The sequence below is a fragment of the Pygocentrus nattereri genome, chromosome 5 (assembly GCF_015220715.1).
Source record: "Pygocentrus nattereri isolate fPygNat1 chromosome 5, fPygNat1.pri, whole genome shotgun sequence".
In the NCBI taxonomy this organism is placed as follows: Eukaryota; Metazoa; Chordata; class Actinopteri; order Characiformes; family Serrasalmidae; genus Pygocentrus; species Pygocentrus nattereri.
In genome coordinates, this window is record NC_051215.1 from 33,020,463 (window position 1) to 33,033,143 (window position 12,681).

The 12,681-nt window shown below is 37.2% G+C and overlaps 1 protein-coding gene across 1 annotated transcript in view; it reads right to left on the bottom strand.

The window, feature by feature from the left end:
- Positions 1-12,681, bottom strand: part of gfra4a (GDNF family receptor alpha 4a) — a 174,763-nt gene that overhangs the window by 39,531 nt on the left and 122,551 nt on the right. Inside the window, exons 2-3 of the mRNA XM_017690393.2 lie at positions 5,148-5,426; positions 2,615-2,695 (exon numbers count right to left, since the gene is read on the bottom strand). Coding sequence (XP_017545882.1) covers positions 2,615-2,695; positions 5,148-5,426 — 360 coding nt within the window. The remainder of the gene's footprint in view (positions 1-2,614; positions 2,696-5,147; positions 5,427-12,681) is intronic.

Below are 12,681 nucleotides of genomic sequence, written 5' to 3' on the forward strand. Positions count from 1 at the left end.
TGCAGTGTTTGGAAATGGCCACCATTAAAACTCATGCCTGAGTAGCGCACAGTTAATTCAGTACCATTAGTGAAAGAAAATGATTCTGTTCCTCTGTCGCATCCATTTTCTCTGCGCAGTCACGCCCACTATGGTTTAAGTGTGTTTTACATGTCTTTGCTTGTGTACAAAAAACATGAGCGGGTGCACACATTGTGTGTATGTGTCTGAGAGAGAGAGAGAGCTAATATCTCATTATGTTCTGCCCTCCGGGCCCATATAATTCTGCTCATGCCTCAAGCACCCCACAAACCCAACCTGACACACTGACAGTTTTATTTGTGTTTCGGTGCCTTGCAATAACACGTTTCTATTTAAACTTTGTTTTGAGTCTCTGTCAGTGTAGTCAGGAGAGAGACAGAGCGATTAGGGAGAGGGATAACTGGGGGGTTTAGAGACAGGATCTGCAGCCAAACCTGAAGTTCAACACATCTCTTTCAGCGTTCATATTCAACTCTGTCATCTCTGACTGTGTCACAATATTCACCCTACTGGGAGACACTGGCCAGGCTGATTTGTCCAGGATGAACCTTTTCCAGTTCTAGTTCTGCTCTTGAGCTTTGTGTAACCAGTTAGAGATTATTACATTCTTTCTTTATTTACTAATTTATTTCAGTAATCATGAAGTTTCTGTTGAGCCTTGATGGGTTTCTGAGACACGTTTTCCAATCTATAGTGTAATTCCAGGTTTTCTTCCTGTTGTTACCCTTTTGTTTGTACTGGGCTTCCATTCCTTCAAGGATGGATCCTAGTCTCACAAGACAAGTGTTTTGGGAGCCCTCCCCTGCCCCCACTTTTTGATCATAATGCAGCTGAAATAAAAGGAACCCAAAAAAATATGCATCTAAAAATAACGAACCCCTTGGCAAGCCGTGGGCCTGCCGGTGGGCACGGAGCATTATTACACACTTCTGTAAGCTAAGAATAGCTCCATTAGTTTACCTTAAAGTCCCTGTAGCTACTGAATAATAAGCCTTAGTATGTAATAGGCTTGGATTGTTTAGGGGTTAATAAACAGCTTGTGTTTGTTTATATGCACTTTGAGCAGCTTTGGAAAAATGTAAACAATGAAAATCATTGTATTCTTCTGCAACAGCCTATTATATCCTACACTGGCATATTTCACAGGCATACAGGGGTATATCTTTCTTTTATTCAGTCATCACATATTCATCTGTTTGCATCTGCAATGAACTGTCCCCAATCTTTGAGCTGCCTCGGGCCTTCTGTTCTGGGAACATCCAAAGTCCCTAGCAGCCATAGGCTTCTGGCTGCTAGCCCTACTGGCTGGGCTGGCTTAAGATCTTCTGGTGCCCCTAGCATTGGAGTTATGATGCCCCATACCCACAAAATCAACAAACATAAACCTCTATCATTCACAGGACTTATTCATTGATTAGTCATCATTGATTGATTCATTATTCATTGACCTGTGACCCTACAGCAGTTTCGCTGGAATACTGTCCTGTTCATTCATTACAAAATACCTAAACCCCTCAGCTAAGGTCTTGTCAGGATTGGCTGTGGTTGTCAAAGGTTGAGCATCAGCTCCCTCACAATGATTACTAATGTACACGATGTATGTTAAAGAAAACGGTTGTTTGTTTTACCTGTATTTTACCCATATAGATGCCACTGTCCACCAAATTGAAAGCATGATGATGATACTTTTTGTATATTAATGGCTGGTTTATTAGACAGCAACTGACCAGTGTGAATAGACTTAAACCAGACTGAATATTATAATGCCTATTAATAGACAATTCAAATCATTTTATACACGTTTTACTTAATTTTTTCGTGACCTTTTGGCGCTCCTGGACATTGGGTGGCCCTGACCAGTCATGCAGGTCACTAATATGATACATTTGGCCATGCCCGCTGGCCTACTCAGTAATTCATCCCTGCATTCCTTACTCTTAGCAAGCATTGCATTAATTTATGTAGTTCCTTAATTATAAGCTTTGGGATCTAACAAACCTGCAAATTTAAGGGGTTAATCCTAAACATGTGTAAATATGTGTGCCCACATTTTAATTCTTGACTCTCAGAGCTACAAAACCTGCATATTAGTTTCATAGTGGTTACCAAATAATTGACAGAGGTTACTAAACACTAAATGTTAAGAATAACAATAAATAATAAGTTATGACTGTGATTTTTGGATTGTCCTTAATAAAGAAAAGTCCACTCTGGATTTGCAGTCTGCCAATGTCTTTCCTGTGTTGCCAGCCATTTGATTCACATAGTCTTTTTGCTGTTTCAAGTACACTTTTATAAATGATAGCAACTAAATTGATCTCCTAGATGGCTTAATGAGATCTGTGTACAAGAGCATATGGAAACGCACAGCATATCAAGGTTCTAATTAGAGAAACATGAGTATGATTACAATACAATTAACCCATAATCCACACAACATGCATATTTGATTGCAGCCATTCATATTTGAATGTTTTCATAGCAGGATGTCGTCATCTGTTGGGGATGTTCACAGTCATTAACTGATGTTGGCACGTGTATGTGTGTGTGTGTGTGTGTGTGTGTGAGTATGAATGTAGAGTAAATTACATACCTGCAGCAATAGAAGCCAGACGGACGTAATCAGACCCTCGTTCCACAGGCTCATATGGATAACTCTCCACAAGGCTCAGTCCTGCACGCACACACACCCACACACACACTATTACTGAGAGAAATCACAGTTATGCGTAGGCCTGTGCCCAGTGACGGTCAACTGAGTTACCGAGGTTACAGCCCCCAGAGATGGTGCAACTAATTTAGTGCTCATTTCAATAATCACATGAGCATAATAAAACATTTGAATATGCTGGGTGTTAGGACATCCTGCACGAAAGGAATGTCTAGCTAAGTCATATTTATATGATTTTCCTCTTACCGCAAATGCAGTTCAACTGCCAAGACATGCTTGGTATGAAATTTTTTGCTTCTTTAGTTTAAAACTGGAGCAGCTAGGCTAATGTTGTTGCTGACAAACATCAGAAGTAGTCTCCCAAATTGTTTCCAGAAATATATACCACAGTCTGAAAATATTTGCTTCAAATACTTTCAATAAACTTGTTTACATAAATAAAATATCAGTATCAAATATGAAAATAACTAATTAAAAATAAAATAATAATAAAATAAGAGAATTTGGAGAATTCTGGGTCATATAAAAATAACAATTTAGTATAATAGCATGGATAAACCTTATTTGAATATTCAAGCTAAAATTGGAACCACATTATTATCCACATAAAGTCACCCATTCCAGCACTATTACACCTTCAGACTCTTGGGGGCTGGATCACAGGCATTACACAAGCACGTAGTGTTAACACAGTAATGTCTAAGGCTTGCTTACTGCAAGACAGATGAAGCGCAAGAAGATTAATTGTTGCATTCTATTTTGCGAAAACAACACAAAGAAATTCAGGGTAGTTTAGCACATTATACACAACAGTACAATTTTAGATTTTTTGCAGATGACACCTCAAAGAAGTGAATCTGAGGTAGCTGCTCTGTATAACTGGTCTTAACTGATCTTTGTTTTGCTTACTTACTATCATAAGGGTGGGTCCAGGGAGTCACCAGTGGGTTCAGCATCCGGCTAATATACTTCATAATGTGTTTATCACTGCTGTGGGAACAAAACCTCATATCTCCAACATGATAACTTTACAGGGAAAGGAAAACACATACTTTACTTTTAATGTAAGTCAATGATTGTAGACTTGGCATTTTGGGCCGTTTCTGTAGTCCATTTATCATGAAATGTACATACAATGTAAAAGGCAACATGCATATTAGGAGATACAAGGTTTTGTTCTGATCACAGTGATATTTAGGTTCAAACATATACATTTGAGGCCCCCTTCATAGACATTATCCTACAGGGCTTCTGTGTTGTGAATTCCCTTAGTCTGGTCTTTGGTTGTCTTGCGTGGAGATACCAAATCGTGCTACAGAAAGTGATTCCAGTTGTTAAAAATGGCTCCCCTTTCTTTTAGCTAAACAGTTCATCATAGAGTCATATTCTGGTCTAAACCATGTCAGCCTCTCAACCCGATATGAATTAAGACTTGTGTGTTTGAGCAAGTTCAAAGAAGTTTTGGATGTGTATTTATTTGAAACAATTTGGGTGACTATTGACTTTCACTGTTTTAGTACTATTAGCCTAGTAGCTTTAGTTCTAAACTAAAGAAGTGAAATTTGAACATCAAACATGTGTTGGCTAATCAAGCACATTTGGGGTAAATGGAAAATCATGTAAATTATATTTCCCCTAAGTAGTATTGCAATACCACTTTTATTACACCTAGGATTTATGAATTGTTCTAGAAACCAAGCTGTTGAGCAGTGCTGGTTGAATGTGCTCAAGGGGAGCCTTGGGGGTGGGGTAGGGACTGTGTGCTGTACTGATGCAGCAGGCAGATATCATGCATGTACAAAAAGACATCCTCAGACCACATCATCAGGTTTCAGACATGACTCAGAATTCTCATTTTATACCTTAACTTACACAATATTACTGTTTGTTTGTTCCCACGTCCTCTTCAGAGTTAGGAACCATCTTAAAATAACTGGAAGTGTTTCTATTTAGTATAGTCTTTATTATTACTACCATTATTTGTAGTAGCTCTTTAAGCACATCTGATGATGCTTCTGGGAACCTAATCAATGATGAAAGCATCTGAAGATGTACTTACGGAAATGATGATGATAATAATAATAACAATAATAACAATAATAAGAACAATACTTTTTCTTCCATACTTATTTTGAGATGGTTCCTAACTTTAAACTTACCAAAAGAACAAGCACAGCAATTGAGTGTGAACCGGAGCTTATTTTTTGTAAGCTAAATGGACAAACAAAGTAAAAATATATGACTGCTCCTCTCCAACCCTGTTTAGCCCATTACTCCAGTTATTTTCCACATGGTCACCTAAATAAGAGGATTCTGTTACCGGCACAGGCCTAGTTATAAATTTACGAATATAAAAGTACACATGCAATTGAATTATTCATTGAAATGGTTCTGGGAACAACATGACCTGATATGTATTTATAAGTGCATGATGTGTGTGTGTGTGTGTGTTTACCGTGTAACACAGACTGCTTGAGGCTCCAGTAGATGCTGAGGCAGTTCTTCTCCTTCTTCATGCCGCGTTTACATTGGCAGCGATGTAGAGGGCTGGCCAGCAGAGCATTCACAGCGTTCTCACAGTGGTTGCGTGCTCCAGGCCCCAGCTTCACGCTGCCGCCACCCGCCACACACTGCCGCAGCGTCCGCAGCCGTGGACTGCATGCTTCGTCACTGGAGCATGAGTCCCCTGCAGTCAGGCAGTCCCATCGGCCTCCTAGCACCAGCCGCGGAACTCCTGCACACACAGTACAGGCACAGCTCCATCAGACTCAAACACTGCAATGTTCAACAGCCTTACTCAGATCATGGCTTACCAATATAAAATATAATATAATTATTATATGAATAAATATAATTTATTCATCAAGCAAGGCTTCAAACAACGTCCCAATTTGTTTAGGCAGACTGAGCAGAATAAGCATAATGTGCTGTTCTCCAGCTGTGCGGTTCTGAAATAGCAAGATGTTAGCCGGTTTTCGGTTGAACCCTTTTTTAACAGTAGCCATGAAATGCAATTTCTGCCTGATATGGAGGAGGTCCCTCAGTTCAACTATGCATTTTTCCCTTCAATAACATTGCTGGAAGATATTTTGATTGAAATGTGTATGATTCCCAAAACTAGATTTTCCTGTTTGCGTTTCATGCTATAATGTTTAAATGCTTTTTTTGATGTTTTTATATGAACAAAGCTGCAGTTACTGTCTGTTTTATCTCAGCATATCTTTTAGGAGAAATGTAAATGATCACCCCCCCCTTCACATCTCATTTCTCACTAGCAGCTCAACGCAGAGTCACAACATTTCATACATGGAGAACCAACAGTATCCTAGTTAATCTGATGAGAGTTGGGAAAATATTTTATTTGCTAATGTTAATTTAAAATAGATCTGATGAACATTGAACATTTGTACTGCTGTAATAAAACCATGAATTTACTCAGTAATAACTATGTATAAATTATGTATAGCATATAAATCTAGCTTTAGATAGGGCTTTAGTTTCATAGAAGTTGTTGAAATTAACTGAATGATAAGCCAAGGGGTCATAATGTCAGACTGTAGGCTTTTAGCAAAATTTCAATGATACATTTTGTTGATTTTCTAAATGAAAATAAGTTCAAATATTCCCTACAGAGAACCTTTGCATAGGTAAAAAGTTATTTTTGCATACATAAGTTTTTTTTCATCATTAGTAACTTGAAAATGAAAGTTTTGGCCAAGCAGTTTAAAAAGTTATAGCTGTAGTTTTCTGTTCCAGTTTTGCATAGGCACAGCATTTAATGCGCAAAAGGAAAAGAAAAAACTTTAGTTAATATCTGTTAGTGAGAGTTTCGCTTTTGTTGAGATGATACCTGCCAGGTGTGACACATCAACACACACAAAAAAATCATTATCATTTAGCAGGTATAGCTGCAAATTGTATTCCACCCTAAAAATATAGCACTGTCAAACACTTGTTGCTGTGTCTGATAATTCATGTCTCAAGCTCGCAAGGAATCATAATTCTTGAAAGCTGAAAAGATTACACATCTACTACGACTCGCATAATCATCTGATATGCCAAACATTTAGCATGTGTACAATGCTCTGGATCAGCATGTACTGCAAGACGTTTGTATGCAGTTGTTATAAATATTATGACATGCTTCATACAGGTATGAGTGCACATTTCAGAGCAGAGCCACACAGAGTACTGAGAAAAAGTCTTAGGCTGCCATGAAAATCGCTGTTTATCATGACAGTAAGTGTGATTCTTCCTGGAAAAAACACTATAGTATTTTTGAATAAAAAGAACTAAATACAAACACAGTAAAAAGTAAGAAGAATTTATGGTTATCAAAAAGATATTACTGTATTGTTTAGACGTATATATTGGTTCCTGACTTCTTGGGGCACGACAGCCAATTTATGACTTTATTCATTTCCATCAGTAGCGATCTGATTTAATTTAAGGACAAAGTGATTAAATAAACTATATACTATACCCGTTAATACAAGGCTTTGCCAAGGGGAGATTTGCAATGGTTAAGCTAACCGAGCACACAGAGAGACATCAAATCACAGTGCATTGTTTATTTGTTTAGTGTATGTATTCTAATAGTTTTAACAGGTAAACACTTACTCCCAGATAAATGGCCTTACACTTAATTTCCTCAGGTAGTTATTGCACAGTTCTGTAAGTCAATTATTCTGTGCATTTTAACTCCTGCCACCATTGTGCCTGGTACAGTAATTTTTATTGTAATATCTGGTGCCAGCTAAACTCTAACTCTAGCTCTAACAAAATGAACTTAGATATCATGTCACTCTGGTTGTTTGACCCTTCATTAGCATATTCACATTTTCTTCATACTACTTGCACATCTAATGCACAAAAATGTATGTGTATTTGCTGAGAAATCTAACTGGCACTTTTAATGAATGCACTGTACTGTTAATTCGGAAGGAATCTGATTATGAAAAGTCCCCTCAAAAAATGTACTTAAATGCTTGCATTATGTTTTTGTATTGCCAGTTTCATGCTTATGAATGGTTTAATTACTAATTGACAAATGTATGTTTACTATATGCAGTCTAAATGCCACAGCTGGAGGACTGCAGATGCACACAGGCCTCGAAAGATATATAACTGCGATCAAGCACAGCCTGACAAACAGTGATCTACTGACTCCATTCAAACTCCACTCAGATGACATAAAGTATCACAAAAAAAGTAAACAGGTACTTCATAGTAAATGAGTACTTTAAATCCTTGGTTTGCTTGTAATCCTTGCCAACTCAGCCCATTCAAACCCAATAATAAATGGCAATAACAATGCAAATCTAAAACAAAGTAAAGAATGATAAAATGGGCAGTATTTTGTTCATGCTTCAGTACTGACTGCTAAATTAAGAGCAACAACATTGCACGACACACACACAGACACACACACACACACAAAAACATGAACATGAAATAAAACATGGTATTTCAGTCACTTTATCACCTTTTTATACACCTATTTTTATCAACAGTAAGGCTTGGACACAGTGCTAAAATATGTTACATAAAATACAGCAAGAAATCGTTTAATGCACTTAAGTAGCCTTAAAGTAAAGTAGCCTTTATGCATCCAGTTCTACGTTATTTCAGCGCCAAGCTATTAGCTTTTTAAACATTTGAAGCTCTGAACTTAAATCCTGTCACTGAATATTATTTGCCTGTTAATGTGTTATTGTAGCTAAATGCTGACCTGATCAGCCTAATGTAATGAAGGCAGAAAATAGTGCAGTTACAGTGAATGTAAAATATAGACCAGAGCCTGTAAATTGCAGTTTTTGTTTATCTTTTGCAGCAGCACAAACTCTGAAATCAGAAAATGAATTGGTTGAACTGGATGTTAAATTAATTGAAAGGAACAAACTGAAAGAATTGGTTTGATAAAATGAGAACTTGTTATCAATAGAGAGATTTTTGCTTTTTCGTGTTTCCTCTTGGATTTGAGTTTGGCAGCTAAATTGGAAAATGCTGAATGCTCCCTTAAACCAAGTGAGAAGGCAGATCTTCCCTCATTGGCTCAGTCTTGCCCCACATGAACCAGTTGTGCCTGATAAATGCTCACATTGCTTAAATAATCTGTTTGGCCAGCAAGCCGTAGTACTAGCAAATGCTAATACTGTTTGGACAACTGATCAAATTCCTACTTATGTAAAACACTAACACTTACCACTATGGTTACTGCAATCAAGCCTGGTTGAATTTAACTCAACCTCAGTAATTCGATATCTCATACACATTTATGGTCTGACCTCTGCCAAAAAATAAAAGCTTAAAAATAAGCTGATAAGGGGTGCAAAAGTTATTTTCTTTTTATTTAAATATTGTTTAAATATAGTAAAATCTTTAGGGTCACTGAGAGATTAAATGTTTGCAATTAAACTGCCAGCCTCTTTAAATGAATGACACTCAAATGTAGCTTAACAACTTGTATGTCCTTGAAGTGAATGTTATAAAGAGAATGAAAGGCTGCAGTCTTAGTTATAAATCTTGACATGATTACTAACTAATGACCTGCACATAGCACTGAAGGCCAAGGGCTGCAGATTTAACCTGCTCTCTGGAGCCCACTCATAGGAAACCACACACACACACACACACCCACCCACCCAGGTAATTATGACAAAAAGATACAAATAAAAGTCTTGGCTGGAAGTGAGTGTAGTTTTACGTTTGTTTGGTTTGGAAGTTCTCTGTGATGGACTGGCAAGGTGTTTCCCATTTCAGGGAAAATTGAGTTTTCCTCCTTTTTTCATGTAACAACAGATTTTTCTTTGATTTTCTTTCCAGTTCAATATAGTACAGGGGTTGGCCCTTTTACTGCCCTGTTGACTTTTAGGTAAAAATAAAATAATCCTCCTTTGCAGTAAAATAAAGCTCTGCTCTTCTAACACAGTTTTAACAATCCATGGTCTTAAATGTTGGAGTTAATGTAGCCCATATCTGCTAATTCACCAAACTTTAACTCTGAATGTTGTCGCACACACTGCTGCGTACACACCATAGCAACGCAGAAAACAATCATTAGTAGCTAGTAGCTAATGAAATGGCAAAGATGGACACTGATGATTTGGAGATGAATGGACTTATTTACATTTACAAGCATTCCAGTTTCTTGTTTGAAAGAACAAAATGGCTCTTTTTACCCCTGATATAGTATATAAACACGGCTAAAATTGTAAATACATACCATTCACTCCTCAATCCACATGCCCCAGGACAATAAGCTGCAAAAAGAGCCCATTTTAAACTGTTTTTATGATGTTGCACTTACTAAAAGCTTAAAGCATTTTAGCCCTGTCCATTCACATTGCCGTTCTAAGTAGTGTTTCAGCCTTAACTGCTTTTCGATTGATGCACAATACAGGACTGCCAATCTGATTAGAGCTTAGTACTTGTATCAGTCCTAAAGGCACAGTAGCAAAAACAGTTAAATTAAGGGAAAATGCATAAAAGCATACATAAATAAATAAAATACAATACAAAAACAGTGTAGGCCCTGTAAAGAACAGGGAATCTTTGCAGACCTTCATGAAAGAGGCATTCTTCAAACGTGCCCTCTTTTCTGCCTCCTGCTGCTGCTTTCATTATGCTCAGCACATGCCTTCCTACCCAGCTTGTACTGAACGAGCAGATATTCCCCACACGACCTGTCCCCTACACAAGTAATAGATGAAAGCAAACACATTGTATGACTTAAAGACTAATACAAGCCTTCTAACGCTTAAATATTAAATATGCCGTATAAGGTTCCATTACATAAACAGAGCTTGTTTCTCTATGGTCGCTAGGAAAATGATCACTTATGTCCTATATATAGAATAGAATAGAATAGAATTCAACTTTATTGTCATTGCGTATGTCGCGAGTACAAAGCAACGAAATGCAGTTTGCATCCATCCAGAAGTGCTTAGCAGAAATATAAATATGTATGTTACAAATGTACAGTAAGTATAGTATATACAGGTTAAAGATATGAGGGGGTATAGACATGAAGGGGGTTATACAGGTTATAAACAAGAATGTACAGGTTATACGCTTCAATTAACACCCATAAGCTTCTGGGTTGTGTTTATCACTCTGTCCTCAGATTCATCACTGGTGGCTCTTATAGCACTCATCTGGATGCTAAAGCTAGGTGTTCTCCTGTGTGTATGTGGTTGATCAGTGCATCAGTTGATTTTCTAAGTGAAAATAAGTTAAAACAACCTCTACAGGGAAGAGACCTACATATTTGCATTTTTCTGCTAAATTTAGTGCACATTTTTTTTGTGCTGTGTTAAATATTAAACATGCTGTGTTAAATAAATAAAAAGTGCCATAACTTTCACACATTTTATGTTTTCTTTTTTTCTTCAATATGTTAAATTGATAAATTCAGCAAATGAACAATAATTGTGTTTTAAAATGTGCAGTTGACAGATAAAAGTGTGTTGTCTATAGAGGGTGTGTCTTATTTTCACTTAGAAAAAAGTGCTCAAGCTTTTGCATATGGCCACGTACTGGTTACTGTTTGTATATGAAGTTGATTTTCACAAGGTTCATGGTATGCACTGTGCTCAACCCTGGCTACCAAAGCGGGTTGTGCTTTCTGTACAGTGAGCAAGGGTCTTCGGTGGGCAACAGAGTGAAAGGGAAGATGTAGAGTAAATATCGGTAGCAACCATCATAACAATATTAGCTTGCTTGGCTAATGTTAGCTTGCAACTTTATTTATTTTATTTGCCGTAAATGCAAACATGGAAGGCCAGAATCGGTCTACCCCTGATTCAGTACTAAAGATTTTATATTCAGTGTTGGGTCAGGATTCCTCATGCTTACATAATGGAGCAGTAATTAAAATTGAGTTCATTCATGCGAGAAGGGCACACACTACTCTCTTATTGGCCACAATGAGATTTTCCTGTTGAGAATCGCACAAAAGTTGGAAACATTTGAACTTTAAATGACACCACAGGTCACATCTGTGCTGGTCAAATATGCCAACACAAGTCACATCACATTCCAAACACTAGATTACACTTCAGCCTCCTGCAAATTTCATAGATGTTGGACATCTGGTTTTAATTATTGAGCTGATCAAAAAAGAATAATATGATCATTTTAAAACTAATAGGTAAAATACTTTAAAATAATAAGACACTAAGTAAATAATGACACAAAATAAAACTAAAACAGTTTCTAACTAAACAAAAATGTTTAGAAGTTTAAAGCTACACTGCATATACTTAGAAGTTTTGGGATTTGGAGACCTTTCTGGTGCAAATGCATAATTGCGTGCAAAGTGCAATTGAACATTTCTTGCTTCATAGCCCTCTTGTGAGTGATTGTCAGGTGATTGTGAGTGCATATTAATATTCAAATTCTATTTAAGAATTCTCAGACTGTTCCAAAGTGTTCAAAGAGAAATGAGTCAGAACTTGGTGAAAGAGGTGTGGATGTAAGTGAATTATCTTCTATGGTGCATCTGGCGTTAATATGTAAAGACGTATGTGTAACTATGTATGATGTGGTCCATGATGCCTCTGACTTTTACAAGATTATTCCAGGCTTTATAGGGTGACACACACACACACACACACACACACACACACACACACACACACACACACACACACACACACACACACACACACACACACACACACATCATATTTTAGCATGCTTTTTTTCACCTCAGTGCTCAGTAGTGCTACTTTAACTAAAAAAAATCTCACATATTTAAAAAGACCAAGTGAACGGAGTTAAATGAGCTGGAATATATTACAATATTCTCTAAAGCTCATGCACTTGTTTCACTTAGTCTTTAAAAATTTAATCGTTATAATTTATTTAGTGTTTCATTATTTTGACATTTGGCCAGTGTCTGGTTCCCTGGCTGTGCCACCAGGGTCTTTTCTGTGTGTAGTATGCGTGTTCGCCTTAAGTCTGCGTGGATTTCCTCTGGGTACTCC